The sequence below is a fragment of the Nipponia nippon genome, unplaced genomic scaffold (assembly GCF_047370975.1).
Source record: "Nipponia nippon isolate SJK-2023a ecotype South Korea unplaced genomic scaffold, ASM4737097v1 scaffold_8, whole genome shotgun sequence".
NCBI classification, from domain to species: domain Eukaryota; kingdom Metazoa; phylum Chordata; class Aves; order Pelecaniformes; family Threskiornithidae; genus Nipponia; species Nipponia nippon.
The window spans coordinates 39,629,454-39,649,831 of record NW_028262402.1 but is presented as its reverse complement, the minus strand read 5'-3'; the positions used below and the strand labels follow the sequence as shown (position 1 = coordinate 39,649,831).

At 38.4% G+C, this 20,378-nt stretch overlaps 1 protein-coding gene across 6 annotated transcripts in view; it reads right to left on the bottom strand.

Moving 5' to 3' along the window:
• The window catches only part of SLC24A2 (solute carrier family 24 member 2), a 114,753-nt gene that overhangs the window by 11,433 nt on the left and 82,942 nt on the right, over positions 1-20,378 (bottom strand). For all 6 annotated transcript variants that reach the window (XM_087741686.1, XM_087741685.1, XM_087741684.1 and 3 more), the window contains 3 exons: positions 20,264-20,359; positions 18,504-18,592; positions 5,175-5,303 (listed from right to left, as the gene is read on the bottom strand). In XM_087741686.1, the coding sequence (XP_087597812.1) occupies positions 5,175-5,303; positions 18,504-18,592; positions 20,264-20,359 (314 nt within the window). The remainder of the gene's footprint in view (positions 1-5,174; positions 5,304-18,503; positions 18,593-20,263; positions 20,360-20,378) is intronic.

Genomic DNA, 20,378 nt, shown 5'->3' with positions numbered 1-20,378 from the left:
AGAGACATTTATATGGGAGAGTGTCACGTTTTGGAATTGATCAGCATGGGTGGCTGTGGACTAAGAGGTGCTCAGTGAATTGGGCTGGCCATTAGAGCTGGTCATGTGGGAACGATGCTGCCTTTTGACAGCTGAACCAGAAAAGAGCGAGGCTGGTCTGCAGTGCATTGAAATTGTGTAGACTCTTTCTGCTGATGTAAATGCAACGAGATCAGGTCATTACTGATGGGAAAAAGGTAAAGCCAGCAATGGCAATTGTGCACACTCATCTACAGGACGGGACAATTAAAAGGTCCATATCTGCTCTAGCAGCAGGTGCAGCTGTAGGCTGTGCTGCAGAACACTCGCTCACTCCCTGTGGGCACTTTGCATAATGCTAAATGTCCTCCTGAAAACCGAGCTCATAAACATTGACTAAGACAACCTATACAACTCCACAACTGAATATACATAGGAACACACATTAAAGATGGTACAGATTTAACAATGCTCCCAACCCACCTAATATATAAATAAATAACTGAAATTCGTTTGGAGTAAGAAAATAATTCCAGTAGGTGTTTTAAATGAATTACCTTTAAGTATAGGCATAAATAGCCACAATGGCATGCAGAAACATCCTTTTCCTCTAAATTCCATTACTGTCACAAGTACTCTTTCTAGAACTGCCCATAGTACTTTGGTTGACCTGCTTCTTAACTGCTTCTTAACTCTTTACAGAGCAAACAGAGTTACTTTTTCAAGTGAGTCCTAAATTTTTATCAAATCAGAAAATCTGATAATGACCTTCTGATGTTTAAACCTACCCAGATGGACTTCTAATTTTAAAATCAAAACTTTACATGCATTGGGGGACAGAAGACCTTTGTCTGAAAAGGAACACAATTTGAAAGGAATACAAAGATGGCTGTTAAAATAGTGGTCTGACACCAGTGGGAGCAGAATTGAGTCCAGAAGGGATAAATGAATCTAAACAGCAATTTCCTTTTTTTAAACTAAATAGCTAGCACTTCTTTTTCTCCATTCTTAGTAGACAACTCTTTCAACTTCCAACATTTTTTGTCTTCCTTGTAAAAACTGGGATTTTCTGGCAACACGTATGGTGAATGAGATGATGAAGTGATACGCTTGTTGCAGCTGGTCACAAAATCTACACAGAGCACTTCATAGCAATGCCATTTGAATAATCAGTATACAACACTCAAGATATAAGCATACATTGGCTTATGCAAAACTAATACAGCAAGAGTTCTATTGGCTAGTAATAGCTCTCTGTCAGTGCGATGCTATATACCAAATGGTTCTTGCAAAATAATGAGACATTGCCTATCTGAGTCAGACACCCACAGAGTTTGGATGGCTAAGAATTACAAGTCAGTAACTTTGCAGCATGTGTACTCCTAGCCTGTCCTAGCCAATCGTCTCCCAGTAAAATTAACTGATAAGCAGCAGTTCAAGAATAAGAGTACTTTAATAGGCTTAACAGTTTAATTACCTATTTTAAAAGGGGGAACATTTAAACTCAAAAAGGGCAAAATTTAAAGCTTGTACATATTACAGGTGATGAAATCAAGAATGGACTCCATAGATGCTGCTATATAATTTGCATACAGACGAAATTTTTAAAAAGCAGTAATGAGTGCTGATTCTTTTTTGGATGCTGGATTTTATTTCCAGAGTATAATAATCATCATGATTATTTTGTAACTAATGACAGCATTCTTTTGAGATTGATCTCATTGCAACTCCCTAGCTCTTGGAAATATAAAGAGCTGCCACTTCCGAGCATTTTCCTAGAAGAATTAGTCACAGACAGCCGACAGTGATACTTCTGTTCACCTTTTCTGGTAGCTGTTGTGATGGCTGCATTGTAAAGACAGAGAGCCCACTTTATTACCAATTGGTTCTGTTGTGGTCATGGTAACAGACAAATGAGAAAAGCCATGTCTCATTCAGTTCATACGCTATTTTCCTTTAACAAAACAGAAAGAATTTTGTAGTTTCATTGTAGACTGGTTGGATTGGTACTGTTCCTGTCTATCAGCAATCTTAAGGACATTTTTCTTGGTACCCTTCTGTATTGATTTCATGGCAGTGTCTGAAAAACAGGACTTTAAGTAGCAAGTATGATCCAAGCATGAAGGTTTTTCTTCTAAGAGCCTGATCCTGAAACATACTGAGCACTTAATAATTTGCCAAGTAACTGTCTTAATTTTAGCCAGTATTATTACCAACACCTTTACTTTACCTTTAACCTGAATGAATCGTATGTTTGTCTTGTGCGTAAACTTATCTGCATTGCAAGCTTTGATTTTCCTTTCATACTTGACAGTGCTTAAATCCGATTACTCAGAACCTGCTCCTGTAACTGGATCTGAGCAGGAACATCTTGTCCTTGTCCCCTTGGTAACAGTGCATCTCTGTATGGCAACAAGAGTTCATGTAAGTTGTACCTCTTTGTTGGTAATGGAAATTTGCAGAGATACAATGAACTGCCCCATATGGGTCCAGTGACAGCAGGACTGGAGCCCTGATAGCCATTTTTCTGGCCTGTAATACAAAGGGATGGACAGTGCAGTATGGCTATAACAAAAGAGATGGTGTTTAATATCTACCACTAACCCACTGGCCACCCTGGTCACGTAATTTTCCTTTCAATCTTTCAATATGCCTTACTGTAGGAGGTGGATAGTTACGTTTGTAGCCTTTACAGAGCCACTGGGGAAATAAGCTACTAGTACAGGAAAAACACGCATTATTGTTCAAAACACCTGAACAAAAAGTCAGGTACAAAATTCCCCAAGGACACACCTACCTCTGGTGTACTGCCAGCAACATTATTGATGTTATAGTAAGGATTTCAATATATACTGGCTTAATGTGAGCAGGTATTATTAAGGTACTAAACACACATTAAAACATACCAGCTATTGAATCAGCTGAGAGTTAGTTGAACTAATGCATAATCTACTCTTAAGTATATGAAAATACGCATATGTGTACACCAGAGCATAATAAGGCAGCAAGGATTTTGCTAACTTTATAACCAGGGACCTTGTATATGAAATAATTTTTCCAGAGCTTCTGGGTCTCATGGAACTAAATATAGCCTGGTATAGTACAAGTAAATGCAGCCAAACCATCTCCATTATGTGGAGATAAAATATACTTTAGAAAAGAGACTCTAGAAGGAAAGGAGAACCCATCTTTTTAAAAGTGGACACCCACAGAGGATGTCGAAGGCTCCATATGGTCTCTCAAATCAGTATATAGCACACAAGTGTTCATTTTATATATCCACATGCTAATCTGAGTATCCTGATGCAGAATCTGGATTTCTGACTATAATTACCACACTTGCAAATCAAGAGCCTGACGATAGGCCTACCTACAAAATCTATTTAAGTATTATTTTAGGTTTGTTTTAACTTTTGCCTCACAGATTTCATGGAAAATTGTTTTCCGATGCACATGCTGAGCTGTGATAGTGGGTTTTGTTTTTGTTAGGAAGGGAATAGCGGGGATGGCACACAGGCATAAGTGAGAATATTTTAGAGAGAAACACACTAATGAAGTGTCCTTGAAAAGTTAGACAGTTTATGCAACCATCTGGTTAATTCTTTGACAGGAATGATCAAAGTAAGCAGCTTGTCATACTGATACAGCCTGTTACCTCTTCTAGTATTACTACATGTAATTACAAACTACATTTCTTTTACTTCTGTATAAAATGCTACTCCTTTCAGTGAATGAAATTTTAAAACTTTGTTGCCCATTGATGTATCTGGCATATACCACTGCGCTTATTCTTTGTGTTACAGCAGGGTATTTTATCTGTAGGATGCCAGTTCTGTTGTGAACAATACTAGTGTTAATAATCACACTCATCACACAGCTACATTCAACTTCTTGAGATATATGCTTTCCAAAACCATTATTGTAACAACTGTTCTCATTTATGCAGTACAGAATATTGGATAAGGCTACATGTCTATTGATGTTAACTTCAGATTTTCAAAATTCAAAATAATGCACATGCTTATTTCTTAGCAGTACTTGCTCATTTGGGGCCAAATTATTTAAAACATTACAGGGATTGTTTTGAATGATAAAAGGAGGGCATAAATACAGAAATAAACAATCTTGAAATTCATGTAGTATGCTCTCTGTGTTACCAAACAAAAAGTGTTTACCAGAGTTGTTTGAAAACTTTAAGAGAAGAAAGCTTAAAGATTGGAAGGGAAAATGTCAGTTTATATCCTCTGAGAAACCTTTATCTAAAAATAAATCAGAGGTCTTATTTTAGCTTGTTTCTTGCACTGAATTGCAGTTTCTCAGTGTGTGGGATGGGAAAGTTTTTCAGTGTGTGTGATGAGGAAGAAAGAATTCAGGGTGCTGATTAATAACCTTATAAGCTGTGCATCCCTCTCTTGGAGCAGTTTTAAATCTATTTTTTATCCAGAAAGGAAAAGAGATTAAAACACTGCTAAAGGATTTTTTCACCTCTTGACTTTTTTCTTTTACTTTCCATGAGCCTCCCCAGTGAGGTCTACTTGAATATGTGAATATAAAGCGGTAAAGACTTGATAACTTGTCACAATTATTAATTATCAGTCTTACATTACTTCAAGCTCTGTTTGGGACAAAACTAGCAAGAATTTTACACATGGAAGGACTTATGGATCTTGTTCTAGTATGAAAATTAAAAGATGATGAGCAGAAGACAAAGGTCTAATAGAACATGCATTTAAGAGAAATGCATATCGTTATTTTTGAACCACAGAGAAAATTTAGACAGTCTAAAATCTTTCCAGTTGTATCCTTTAGGGCACTGCAGATAGACAGACTTCCTCAGCACTTATGTGATATTCAGTGAAGATATAGAAATGCAGATGTAAAGGCCCCAAAGAAGTTTTAAGAGCTTCTACTCTGTGTCATAAAATATTAGTGAATACAAATGGCAATCTTTATAGAGCTATTACCGACCAGTGGCCCATAAACACCCATTTGAAGATTTGAAGACTGATGTTGTGACCTCTTCTTCAAAGAAGAAACTATTAAAAAAAATCATTAGCTCTATTTTTACATAAGTCCACTATAGTCCCTTTTTGGCATTTAGCTAGAGAGCCACCCTGTTGTGCAGAACACACTAACTTACAACAACAGTTACTTACAGGTTTTCTGACATCTGGGAGGGAAGCCCACAGTGGAAAAACAATGGGTAATACAAGAAGGTAGGTGAGCTGCTTGCGTGGGGTGTCAGGCCAGGCCAGGCTGAGAGGCTGGTCCTCATCCTCTTCATTCTGTAAGAAAAGCTGCAGTGAGCAGAATGTTGAAGTGGATGAATGAGGTTAGGGAGGAGTCCTGAGGACTGTGCTGTGTTTCAGTGAGAACCTATTGGGTCTGAAAACATTGCATTAACACCACACCTACCTAATAACATTAGCTAGGACACAGTAAAAGGATTTTGGCCAGATTATGAGGCATCCCTGCAGCACAGGCTGCCTGAGGCCATCCATTTGCAGCTATGCTGACAGTGATGCTCGTCCCTTGGATGCACAGAGCAGTGTCGTGCCTTCTCCCTGGAGGGGAGCCTTGTGCCTCTGACATGTTTTCCCACGGGCTCTCCCTTGGGATGTGGGCTAGTCTAGTCAGGGATCAAAACTGGTCTGGACTGCATCAAGCCTGGCCACATAGAGATAGGGATAGGCATAGGGATAGGGATATGGATAGGGATAGGGTTAGGGATAGGGATAGGGTTAGGGATTGGGGGGGGGAGAGAGAGAGAGAGAGATGTGCATGCGTGTGTGTGTGTACACACACACAAACATATATATGCATATAAATAGAAATATATATGTGTGTGTGCATCTATATGTGTACATATATCTAACTGTTTAAGCTTTTGTGAGTAACTTAAAAAGTTACTATTTAAGATATACATATATATATGTATGTATGTATGTATTTTCTTGTTCATAGGATCATAGGGTAATTCAGGAATTCAGGCTGGCAGGGACATGGGGAGCTCCACTGCTCAGCCGGGGTGGGTCAGACCAGATTGATTGCTCAGGGCTCTGCCTGGTCAAGCTGTGAAACCACCAAGGATGGAGATGGCCCAGCCTCCCTGGGCCCCGGTTCCACCGCTGGACTGTCCGTGGGGAAAAGGCTTCTCCTTATCTACAGCCTGAGCCTCTCATGTTTAGACCAGCCACAACGCAACAGTCTTCTTCACAACTTGATGCTAAAACTAAAGGAAAGACCTTCCTCTCCTATTTGTGGAGCTGATTTTCACAACAATCTGTAGTCTCCTTTTGTGATTATGCTGTTCACCTGTCATCTCTATTACAGAGTATGTGCATAGGGACCTTCTCCCACAATGGAAAACCTTTTGGCTGCCACACGCTTCTCTTTCCTTAGACTGCTTCTGCTAACAAAATGGAACCCTCTCAGACTTCCACAGAAAGAATGCAAAGTGACCATGATTCATCCTTTTGGGTGTATGTATTAAAATAATTTTTTAACTTTTAACATAGCTAGGAAATGTCTCCAGAATTGCACATGGATCTAACTTATATCACAGAATAAGGCAACAGAAAAAAATGGCCTAAATGGTTCTTTCACATAGATGTGTGTAATGCAAACCCTGTTGAGGCTGTGGAAAGATGCCTAAAGAGCTCAGTGAAAGCTAAAGAAGTCCAAAAAAGAGTACCTGGTGAAAACTGTGTTTGTCTGAGAGCATGAGAGGTATACAACTACTTTGTCATGTGGTGTTCTTGTTTTCTTCTCCTGCTAAAGGTAATAATTGAGAATTCAGTCCTCCCTACAGTGCACAAGTTACTCCTCCCATAGATTTATAATACAGGTTTCTTGTCAGTTATTGCCCTGTCTTAAGATTGCTTGCACAAACCTTATGACAATGCTATAAGAAGTCATCATTTGAATGACCATGTCAGTTATTTTTTTCAAAGCAAAAGAGTTGTTGATGAAATGCCACCATATGTTGGTACCGTTCATAACGTTTTCTACTTACTGCTAATTTTGATTGAAGAACAGGTCTTAATTATTCCACTATTACGAGCTCCTGAATTGTTCAACTACTCAGCTACCTGAAGTGATCAGTACCTACAGAAGCAAGCCCAACTCTTAGCTCAGGCTCTTCCATCATGACTGTATCACCTGACACCGATGGACTGGAAGCAAATCCCTATTTACCTCTTGACACATTGACAGGCTGTAGCTACTTTGACAGTTATGTGTTGATGTCAACAGAAGACAATATTTTGTTAACCCCTGTACTTTGTGAAACTCCCAAGTTGCATGACTATAAGATGACAGTAAAGTGAACAGGTCATAATAGGTACAATCATTAAAAGATTTTAAAAACGTACATAGGCACAATTTGTCACACTCCACACAGTACTTAAGAGGCTCCTGAGCAGCTCAAGAGGCTAGCTTTTGCCTTTAGCTTTCAGCTCTTTGCCAAAGGGGGCAGATGATCTGCACTTCACTGCTGCAATCTGTTAAAGCCTAACTTCTGGGGGACTGGGCTGGTACAGAAGTTTGTGGGGCTACTTCCTAAAAACCAGATCCATTCCTTTTCCATTCTGGTAGATGCTGGCGGGGTGGGAAAATCAACCTGAGATGGATACTCAGCTTTGAAATATGACGACTGAGGTAAAATTTGAGCACAAAAGGACCAATTGAAGGGTTGCCTAGGTAACTCTTTCTGAGTGGCCTGTGTGTAATTCAAGCAGCGGACTCAGCTGGAATAAAGCTCCATAAATGACTGCTTCATAAACAGCACTAAGTGACAAAGTACTTCCTGAATTGCCATCTTTAGAGATTAGCCATGATTAACAACTGTATTTAATCACAACAAAAGCTTTACATTAGTGTGAGTTTGCACATGAGTCTGCAAAATGCATGGAAATTAGTACCTAAGTTGGTTCATGCGGTACTGTACCAGTACACACCGTACTTCAACACTGGGCCTCATTCTGGTCTCATGTCTGTGTCAAACAGCAATGGACTAGCGCAAGCACACAGGCAACATGGGTGGCTGCAGCAAAGGACCACAAAGAATTACATATGAAGATTTCCAGATGTCTTCTGAGAAACCTTGCTCCATCTGTTTGAGATCTTTTCACCTTCAGGTTGTACTGCCTCATCCCTCTCCCCAAGACAAGTATCCTCAAAATATAAGGCCAAACTAGAGCTCACAGTGAAGTAGGGCAAAACCCTTTTTCTCCCTAATTTAACTCCAGGACGCATTACAGATGCTACAGACTGGATCTCCATTTCCTATTTCATAAATCACAATCGGCATCTGATTTTCAAATGCTGATCTTTGAAAAATCAGTGGATGTAAGGAAGTTCAATGTATTTGTAAATCTAGCTTCCCTGAATTTCAAAGCAATGCTGAACTATCCACTGAGGTTGAAGACACGAAAAGGGAAATAATTTTGGCAGCTATAAAACCATGCAAATGTGAGTGTCATGCTCTGGACTAAGCAGCAGTGATATAAAATGACTCAGCACAGATTTATGGCAGAGATTGCCTGCACCGTCTGTGGCTCCAGCCTATCTGCAATGCACGTACTGAATACGCATTCTCACAGTTTGTAAAAACTAATACTGAAACTATAGTTTTGATTTGGTTTAGTCTGTATGATGAAAACTCATTACTTGAAATGTTCAGTATGATTCTTTTTTGCAATGCTAAGAAGAAAAACATAATGATAACAGGATGGGTAGTTAGGCATTGGAACAGGCTGCCTGGGGAAGTGGTTGAGTGACCATCCCTGGAGGTATTTAAAAGATGGGTAGATGTGGTGCTTAGGGACATGGTTTAGTGGTGGACTTGGCAGTGCTAGGTTAATGGTTGGATGTGACGATCTTAAAGGTCTTTTCCAGCCTAAACGATTCTATGATTCTATGATATACACACTGGAATTCAGTTGGCTAAACATACATATGATGGTGCCATTTTAGATACCTTCTCTCACTTGACCTCCACATGCTCCATCAGAAGTGGATAATATTCTGCTCGTTTATGATGTACCTGCCACCACTATGCAAAAATGTCCATTTCTCTAGGCCAGCTCAGGCGGTACTACCTACCCAACTATACGCAAACGAGTCCTACCCCAAAACTCATTTCCTGCTATGACTCTGTAGCTAATCAGCTTTAAAGATACTGGAGTGAACGTATGGGAAAGTTGCATTAGTCGACATTATGAGTATGTCAACACACATCTACACAAAGTTTCATGTGAACCTAAATTTAACTAACTGCTGTCACAAAAACACAGGTCATATTACAGTCCAGTAAAACCTGAAGCTGTACAGATAATCACAGTTCTCCTACATTTCCAAGTCCATTTTCGTGACTTGTCTGAAAGGATTGTCCAGAATATGCTAATGAACATAGAACTGAACAGTTTACTTATATTAATACAAATAGCATTAATTATAAGTGTTCTAGATAGTTATTAAATACATCCATACTGTTCCTGGCAGAAATGACTGGCACCAGTACCACTTTCTCTTAACCAGCATGATCATCTGAAGACCTTTTCCCAGGCCGCATTTAAAGGTTGATGTCTGGTAGGTAATAAGTGATTTGGGGGAGGTGGGAGAGGATAAAGTAGTGTAAAATCTCTACAGTTTTTTATAATATGGTAAGATTGACTGGACTAAGAAGACAGGAACAGCCACATTAAGTCAGACCACAGGCCCATTTACACCAGTATCTTGCTTCTGGCAATGGGCACTCAGGGAAGAAGTATTGGAATGTGGCATATTTTTTCATCTGCCACAAATTCATGGAACCATAAAATCATAGAATAATTTAGGTTGGAAAAGACCTTTAAGATCATTGAGTCCAACCATAAACCTAACACTGCCAAGTCCACTGTTAAACCATGTCCCTAAGTGCCACATCTACCCGTATTCTAAATACCTCCAGGGATGGTCACTCAACCACTTCCCTGGGCAGCCTGTTCCAGTGCCTGACTGCCCTTTCGGTGAAGAAATTTTTCCTAATATCCAATCTAAACCTCCCCTGCCGCAACTTGAGGCCGTTTCCTCTTGTCCTATCACTTGCTACTTGTGAGAAGAGACTGATACCCACCTCACTACAACCAGCAAAGCTGGTCCTGATCACTTAAGCAGTCTGGAGAAACTGGCTGCTCATGGCTTGAACAGGCATATGCTTTGCTGGGTAAAAAACTGGCTGGATGGCTGGGCCCAAAGAGTGGCAGTGAATGGAGTTAAATCCAGAAAAAAATTATTTTTTGATTCTATGATTCTATGATTAAAGGTTTAGACATAAGCTGCATTAGATCTGCATATATAACAGTCATTAATGCACTTCTGTGAAATTCTCATTAGCTGTCATAATTCTTTCCACTCTTTATTTATTGTATCCTCATTTTTTTCTTGCTTGTGCTTGGGACTGTCTTTTTGTTACATATACATTTGCACTGGTGAATATCGTTTCTATTCTCATGCCTAGATGGGATGGACGTGGTACCCTAGCACATATTAATCAGTAATGATAACTATATTAATTCTCTCATAGGAAAATGTTCCCTTTGCATATTCTACCAGGGCTGATGAAGTACATCTTTAAACTACAAAAAATATAGCTATGATTCCCTATTTTCATGAAATGAGATTAGAAGTGTTCGTTTGCTCCATGGTTTCTTTTATACATCTGTAGCAAATATTCTTTTTTTTTTTTAAACCAATCTATGTATATTCATAACCCTATTCTGGCTACTTTAATTCTTCTTCTATGTAACTCATTACAAACAATGAAAAAGGTACCAAATCTCTGGACACTTCATCTTTCATAAGTTCTTCATCCAAGAACATCTATCTAATACTTGTCTGTAATTCCACAGAAGAAATCTCTTACTGGTTTGCTCAGGACTGGTCTGACAACTTTTCTCAATCTCCCAAGAAAATTTTTCTGAACAGAGGAAATGATGGTGTGTTTCACATTATATAAACAATACAAACATATGGTGACATTTCATCAATAACTATTTTGTTTATAAACAACAGCTTATAGCAAACTCCATCTGCCAAAGTCACAATGTAGTCACTGCTTCCAGCAAACATCAGACAATCATTGTCTCCATGGATGCTTACGCTCATATAATCTAAGGAAAAACAGTTGCTTTTCTGGCACAACACCAAACTGCATTTTTATACTTTCTTCCTGACAGTAGGACAAAATGGAAAACAAGTACAATGAACCACCTCAAACTTGTCTCAAATACTGAATCTGCCACTATTTACCAACTAGTCTGTACTGTGTAACAGCTAGAGCATATGAATTATAAATATTATATTCTGAGGATTATTCTGTTAGCTCAACTAAGCTGACAAGCTGAGCTATAAATTCTCATGCTTGTCCATTTCTTGTGCATTTTGACTTCTGATATCATTAATCAGTACAGAATTAGCATTAGGACTCCAGAAGAAAGGAAACTGCAGAAGGAACTATTCAGAGTTCAATTTGCTTATGCTAAAGTATAGATACTATACCACCTATAAAAAGGCAATTTCTTTCTTTGCCTGATAGTGCTGTGAAGCACTGTTGAGCTTTTTTTTTTTCCTGGAAGTGAAGAGCCCTGTACAACCCAACTTCTCACAATGAGTGAATCAGGAAAAAATTATGATGTCTCAAAATGTTACCTGTCTCAGAAGTAGGTACTGATTTTCAGAACTGAGATTGTTTTTTTTCTTTAGAATAGCAAATCTCACATTAATTTATTTCACTAGAAAGGCAGAGGATAAAGGGAATTGGAGCCCTATTGTGAAGAGCCTCAAGTCTCTGCTTTCTGTTTCTTGCCTGTAACTTGAATCGCTCAATTTATCTTCTCCTACCTCTCATTTGGAAAAAAAATATGTGAAAGAAGATGAGATAGTAAGGTAGTACAGTAGTATGCAATTTCTATGGGGTAACTAAGACAGAAAACACCTTTTCTCATGAATTCTTGAGTGAAATTCAAGCAGGGAGTAAAATTAAATCCCCGAGTTTTCAGAATGCATTCTGTACATATGGATACTCTTCTTAGGGCAGCTAATTTGTATTAATTCTCTCTGCACCATGAACTCACTGGAAAGAGCTACCTTTTGAGTGGAGCCTATGGGAAGGAGCAAGGCTCAGGTAGGTATTTGCTCCAGATTCTGCTATTGCTGCTTGTGTCCTCTTGAGCTCTTGCACAAATACCTGAAAGCACAGCTCCTGGAGCTTATATGCAGTTTTTTATGCCCATGTTACTGCCAGCACTCTTCGGGGAATTTGAAAAGAAACACTCAGAATGTCATAGTCAGAACCGCAGTCAGCCCACCAGGATAAGTAACAGCCATGGTGTGATGGAGATACATCTGAACAATAAGCATTTGTCTTCACGCCATTTTTCACTATCCTAGTTTTCAAGTGAGTTAAACTGGTATACAGCAGAAAAAAATGTGGAATAGGCAGCAGAGTAGCCTTGGAAAAATAAACCTCAATCCCTTTTGATGGCAGTGCCATTCTCATTAAGTTACAAAGAGCTATACCGGCAAACAAGATGCAGGCATTTACTTTAGACTGAGTGTGGCAATTGAAAAACGTCTGGGCTTTGGAAAATGTATTTTTAATGATCAATTAAACAAATACCAGGGATGCTGGAATATATTGTGGCCTCACAACAAAGGCTACTGTAATCTCCTCTACCCTCTCTCTACGAAATAGAAATGTTTAATATAGCCCAGAATCATAGCCTGAGACAGAGAACACAATGCTACTCAGATTTACATCATGCTAATTTGATTCAAACAGAGTGAGTAGTCCAGGGCAGGGGAGATCTGTCCCCACCAGTGGCTCTGTCCTGAAATGCAGTGCACTGTCCTGCTGCTCTTTGGTGGGGAAGGCAAAACATGCTTTACCACACTGTTGCTCAGGCAAGTGGATTAGATCCAATGAAAACAATAAAGCATTTGTGGCATTTTCCTATGACATAGAAGTTGCCTTATATTTTCATGGAAAAGTTATGTCTGACATGGTTGGCAGGTAAACGTTTTCCAGTGGGGTTTCCATGGAAACAGGTAAAAGTGTGCGCATGTGTATGTGTGCGTGCCTCCATGTGCGTGTGTGCGTGTGTCTGTGTAGGTGAGAGGAAAAGGTGTTACCTTGAGATTGGAAGCTATTTTTAGGAAAGCCACAGGTTAAAACGACTATGACTGAACACCATCAAATGCTTGTTAAGAAGGTGGCAAGGGGCAGGGGAGGGGAGACAATTGGACTTCTCAGAAGGATCATTTCTCCAAAGGGCACCCTATAAAACATTTAATGAGACAGTCAGTGTCCTTTTAGCCATCTTTCATTTTGTCATACACGCTCGGTACCACTCTATGAAGTTTTATATAACAGAGGCTTCTCCTTTGTGGCAAACTGCTAAAGGTTAAGAGACAGAATGCTGTAAGTAGAACAAATTCCCTGAGGAAGATGCAATATCCAGTAGGAGGGAAGGCAATTTCTGGCTGCAAATGAAGCAGGAACGTCTTCAGACTGTATGGTGGGAGGAGGTATTGTTCCCTGCTGTGCTGGTTAGGGGCTGGGAAGGAGACCGCAGCCGTCTGTCCTTCTCAGCTGAGGATCCCAGTTTTATCAAAGTGTAGGAGATCTGCTGCTGCTTGCAGTGGGAGTGGGATTATATGAGTCTTACTGTCTGGGACAAATGACTGGGTTGCTGGGGACATTTTCTGGAAAGCGTTTTTGTATTTCTGCAAGCAGCATCAGGACAGAGTTTATCTTGTTGCTCAAGGGCTTGGGCTAGCAAGAGGGCAGCTGAGGTTCCCTGGAGGAGACTGGAGTAAGACTAGAGTTAAGGGCCTGGAAAAAAGGGAAAAGCAAGACAGTGGAGTTTGGAAGAGACAAATGAAGAAATGAAAAGGAAAAAAAAACAACAAAAGGAAATAAAGTGAAATTCACCTAGTTCATTAAACCTTGTGAAAGTCATTAACAGACAGTGTCCTCAACTCTGTCTTTTGTAGTGTTTCAGCCTTGTGCAATTAAAAAAGAAGGAAAGGAGGAAAGAGTAAGAGTCTGGAAAAAATATAAAGATGATCAAAAAGCCCTAAAGAAACCAGGAGAGGTATAAGGATAACTAAATCACAGCATTTGGAGCATTATGCTTTTTTAAAAAGAAGTTTAATTTACAAATATATGAAAACTAAAATACAACATAAAAACTATTTTTTTCGTCTTTTCTTGCAGTCTTAGCCTGAGACCTTCCTTTCACAAGGGTCCTTTGCTCAGCATCACACTTTTAAAAGAATAGGGGTTTTATAAGTAAGATGGATATTCTCTTTGTACTAGTGGAACATACAATTTTTAATGTACTTATTTTCAGACAATTCTAACTCCAGTACAGAACTTCATATTACTAAAATGCTTGTGTCTAGGGATTTAGACCCAGGCACCATAATCTGCACCACTGAAAAGTAAGAAAAAACACAAATATGACTATGCTTGTTTTGCAAGAGGGAAAAGCATGAAAACCATAGTGGAACTTGACAATAGAGGAGAAAGAATTAGGTCCCTATGAATGTCTTCTGTATCCTCACAGCAAACATGTTTTAGGAATACTTGATGACCTGCTATGTGAGTACACTCATTTCCCAGTCCACAGTTTTCAGGACGTTTTTTCCCCCAAAGGCGTATTTGCAGCTTGGTTCCTCAAGATGGTCAGTGCCTCTAATTTTCTCAGTTCTAAATGATCATCACTGGGACATGGAGGCACTAATGCTAAGTTTTCCTAAGAGATTTTCTAAACAGCACTTATGGATCACAAAGCTGTATCTTTGGACATACACAAGTGGAAAATTGGAAAGAAGCAATTTTATACTATATTTCCAAATTCTGAGGCTACAGCACTTCCTTTTGCATCAGAGTAAGGAAAAATCAACAAAAATTCAAGCCGCCAGATTGAATTTCACTCATGGAACAGAGGCAAATGATGTTCTCAGTGTAAAATGGAGAATACTTGTTCACAAAAAGATCAAAATTCAAGAGCATTTTTAGGTCAAGACTGAGCTATAATGAGTTTGTTCTTGTCATTCAGCTTTAATGAGAGAGTTTTTGAAAGAGAAGGATAAGCGATTGATGAGGACTGTCTGGCATATTATCCTGTGCCTTCAGTATTACTTCCCTGAACAGAGCTGCTCTTAGAACTGATACCATTGTCTTTGAAGATATACTATTTCCTAGAGGTATGTAGTGTCTGCATAAAGTTTGGAAAAGCTAGAAAGAAGGCTTGGGAGGACAAAGACTGATTTCCCTTCCTCAAATTCTAATCTCCATCAAAGAAAAAGGTCACACAAATGCTGTGTTTGTGATTCTGTCATTGCCTATGCTTCTATAAATCAGGAGTAATCTTATTAATGTCCATGAAGTCAATATACAAAGCAGAAGGAAACTGAATAGCCCAGTGTTAGCTTCAGAGTGATGCCACAGCTTGGGAAAGTGTGTATCAGGAAGCTGTGCACAAAAAGCTAGGCTATACATTGAGGAAGAGTCCCTGTACAGTACAGAGTAGGCAGAGAACCTCACAGTGAAGTAGGGTCCTAAGTATCATCAAGACCTATTTATTTGTTACATGGAAGAGTAGACTATTTTATTACAACTTTTCAAAAATTCAAATATATACTTTTAAATTACAAACTAAGTTCCAGCATATCAGTAACTGAAGCAGCCTAAGATAGCAGCAGCTGTCAGGTTATCACTGGAAGAAGACAAAATTAGAAAGGCCACTGGGGAGGAACCCAGCATGGGCCATCTCAAAATGTTATTAGGGGATTGCTATCTTTTATTGTGACAGCAGACACCTAAAATCCTTTCTTTCAGATTGATGGAGCTAAATATGCAGAATCACTCCTCCATCAGTTACAAACCTCCCTGTTTGCTCCATCTTGTCATTTGGAAAAGGATAAATAATGTATCCTTCTTCTGATACAGCACAATAGTTTTTCAGAATGCCCTAATACTTGCTGAAATTAACATAAAAGTTCCAAATCCTGCCTCACTGAAAGTTTAAAATGTCTAAAGGGAGATGAGAGGAAGACATTGCTGAGTAATGCACTCTTGCAATAATTTTCCCTCCTTACCCTGCAGTTGCTTGAAATTGAAACCATTGTGTTGAATGATGAGGCTGCTTGACCTTGCAGATTTCTGAACAAGCTTAGAAACTGCTTCATTACAATGCAAAATGATAGCATACGGACATTGCTGTGAGATGTGATTGCTTAAGATTGCTTTTCCTTCATTGTTTTCACTGAAATCTCAGTGGAAAAAATCTTACAAAGCAAGACCAGTTTCTTTCTTAAGCTACTGAACTCTATTAGAGTCTATTAGAGTTTTCACACATCCCACAGACTGATTTATGTACACCCTAACAGGTTACACCAGGCTATGTCATCCCTTATTGACCTTTGAGAACAGAAGTCTAAAAGCCACTCTGCTTTGGATTTTGTTATTTTTTTTGCTGAAGTTAAAAAATAGTTTGAAGACATATTTCACTGCAGTGGTGAGATTGGACTCTTGGAACAGGATCCAAATAGATCTGAAAATTGATCTTTCCTTACCTTAGAATACTGAGTGTTGAAGTGTGGTGCTGAGATTTTTTATGACATAAATTTTACTCATCTCATTTACATATGGGTTTGGGCTTTGTTGGGCTGACAAGGGTCTTTAAGTGTCATGTCAGTCTGAACAACTTAGATTAACAGAAAAGGTAATTTAATGTTGCACTATGCTCTCCTTTCCACGGCAGATTCATTATCATTACTGATCATTCAGGATATCAAAAACTACCCACCTCTTTTAGATCGTTGATTCTGATTCTCAATTTCTGTTCCCAGAGACTAAAATTACCTGCAAACAGTGAAGAACTAAAGCTATCTGCCAATATTGGGTGCACTAACACACCAATTGGCCAGAATCATCTTGTCATTTCTCCATCTCCAGCTGCGTAAAGCAAACAGAATCTTTTCCCAAAGACTCACTCCACTAAACACTGCAGTGTTTTTTCCCAGTCTTGCAGAAAAAAATTGCATAACCTCTCCCTGTTATAAGTATGTTTCAGTATAAACTATGCTCCTTGTGAGGGATAATTTTGTTTAGGAAGCAGCCAACAGAGATAAACACTCTGTTACTTGTACACCACTTCTAACTTTTCCTATGGCTTACAGAACCTTTCAAGGAAAGAATTTCACCTACAGTGATAATGCTCAGGTCATGAAGAAGGCAGGATGATCTCTGACTTGGACCAACAATTTTGCTAAATGATAAACAAGTGAAAGCAACTAAAATATCAGAACCTAAACCTGACATGATTCAAAACAAAACATGGCCACTGCCTTTTTTGTGTGATTTTGCTGTATGTAAATGCAACACAACTCATCCCACTTTGAACAAGGGGAAGCTCATGTTATGGAATAGACCACTGCTCAGCCATCTTTTGCAGTACCTCTCTTGTGACACTATAGCCTAAGGAGAAGGCTAAGAAGTAAACTGTACAAACAAAACCATTATAAAAGCTTCTGTGTCAAGGATTATTTTTAACATGACTTTCTCTCTTTATGCAGGTTTTGCTGCCTCAGTTTAAAAGAGCAGTGCCCAAGTTTAGCAAAATCAATTCACCAGCATTTTTCCACTTGTTTGCCTACTTGGGATGCAGGTGGTATTAATAAACCTTTTCAAAAATTAGAAGACATTAAAAAAGCACTGGCAGGGCCAAATTTTACAGTCAGCTGCTCTTGAGCATTACAGCTTATTTAAGAAAGAAGCTAGCTCAACTGTATAGCTATTTCAGTAGCCATTGTGCAAGTCAGACACAGTTATGCAGTTACTTATTATCTACAAAAGGTATAAGTTAAAATAAATACATTTAAGTGTTTAATTACTTCTTTTGCAGATTTTAACCTTATGCAATAAGAGTCATAGAAACACTAGTATACTATATCTCATTCAGCTTAATTTGTTATTTGTCTCAAGCAAATAGAAGGCAGGATGGAGAAGTTTGTGTACAGCTCCTCTTTTATAACTACTTTTAACTATCCCATGAAGCAAAACATGACAGGCTACTCTCTTAAGAGAACAGGTTTTGTGCAATGTGATGACAACGAGACAAGCAATTTCCATTAGCTATATTTAGGGCTGCAAACATCTTATCTGATAAGTAAAAATACATTTCTTGAAAGAGTACATACCAGACTATCATCTTACCTTACACTGAAGTGCAGTGGCACAAGAGAAGAGCTTTTACATATGGCTAACCATACATTGGGTTCAGTTGTAAATGAAGATTAAATATATTGTAGACAGTTCATATTAACAGCTTCTTGCTATTAAGATGTATACTTTCAGTGAAAAGCACAATCAATCAAGCATGTAATATATTTACCAATATAAAAATAAAAAGAAGAATAAAAAAGACATTAACCTCTTCTTCAACATTATGGGCTATTCCATTCTGCACTGGTCCTGAATCACTCGGTGGTGTTACTGCAACTTCCACTTTTGCACTTTTTTCTGCGGCATCATCCATAAACAAGAGTGGGAAAACAACAGAACAGAATATTACGTAACAAATCTATTAGTGAAACTGCTGTCATATATTCAGTCTGTGTATAGCATCAAATACTGAAGGTGGACCAACAACTGCCTTTTAAAGAGAGAGATAAAAATTCTGTCTTCCATTTGACCAGTAAACATTTTGAATAAAATTTTTATGAGGGGTGAGCTTGCATTTGAAGAACTGTTCTACTGGTACTCATGTCCTAGAAAAAATTACATTCCTTGCAATATTCACTGGTCTTTGTTTATGCTAAATTCACTGAGTCTAATACTTCAGGTAAAAAGTGATATATAGCATTCTCCCCAGACATCAAAGAATGCAAGATGTTGCATTTACAGGTGAGGGGATATATTCAGCAAGATATAACTTTTATAACACACTAACCCTTGCAATTATTAAAGTTACTTCCAAGCTGTAATCATGCTCTTTCTCTAGCAAAAATGTGGGGAAAAAAGTAAATGGATGGTCTAATAACATCCAATAACAGAGGATGATCTTTAAAACATCCTGTAGTCCTTGTGCTAAACCTTTACAGGAATTAAAGGGATAAATTTGGGCCTTTCGTTTCTGATGCCAAATTTATTCAAATTTATTCTTACTTTGACTATCTTGGAATTCTCTAAACAGTAATTATTTCTTTAAGTATGTACTAGATAAAATATCAATGGCTGAAAATCCCTTGGACAATATAAAGTTATGGGGAATAGCAATATGAAATACCTAACTCAAGTTCAATATGCCTTATGGTATGCTCTTGTGCACAGAAGTAAATACAGCTGTCTAGATACATTACTGCTATCCTGAGATTCTTCTAAATTAAAAATCTGAGATCACAGTCACAGCAGAGTGCCAGACTATCTGTAATTATTTCAGTGCATGTGTGCTGTCTTTTAACCCCACAGCCAGCATTATGGTTTATTAACAGAGTGTCCCATCCAACTGCTTGATTCTGGAAGCAAATAGTATCTACATACAGCACAAGGTCAGAAGAAGTGTCAACTAATAAAATGATTCAGCTTTTATCAGACACTTTTGCATCTGGTTTTCTAATGCGGAGAACATGTCAAGGTAAAGTAGAGAAAACCAGACATACTACAAACTTTCTTTTAGTATAGGAACTTTTGAACCAAAATACAAATTCTTATCCTTAATGGAAAACCATATTAAGCTAATTTTGCACAATTAGCACAGATGGGCCTAAATGACTCTCAGCAAGTAGTAGATAGACAAATGAAATCTTAAATATGAAGGTTGTTTCTTTTTGTGACAAGGGTGATATCACATAAAACACATATTCTAATGCAGCTAAATAAATTCATTAAATTTTCACATATAAACTGCGAGTAAGTTTTGTCTCTCTATTTCTGTCAGTTGAACACATATCTAAAATCAGAATTCCTTTTTTTCTTTTCAACCCTGCCAGGAGGCTTTCTAGATGCCTTAACTGACTTTCCTTTCTTGCATTTAACTCCTGTCCTGTCCAGAAGTTTCATACTCTTTTGCATAGGGAATCAGAATATTTTTACTAAGATAGCATAAATGAAATCCCTAAGGATTTTCAAGCAAAATGAAACAGTGAAAAAGGGTCTCAGGAACAGGTGATAGATCTGTACCACTGCACTCACCATGACTAGCAGCTCCATTCTGCCTCTCACTGTCTTCCACCTGGCACTTCTTTTTGGCGATCTTATGCAGAATTGAGGCCCTTTCCTTGAACTTTCCTAAAATAAAGCATTGTTA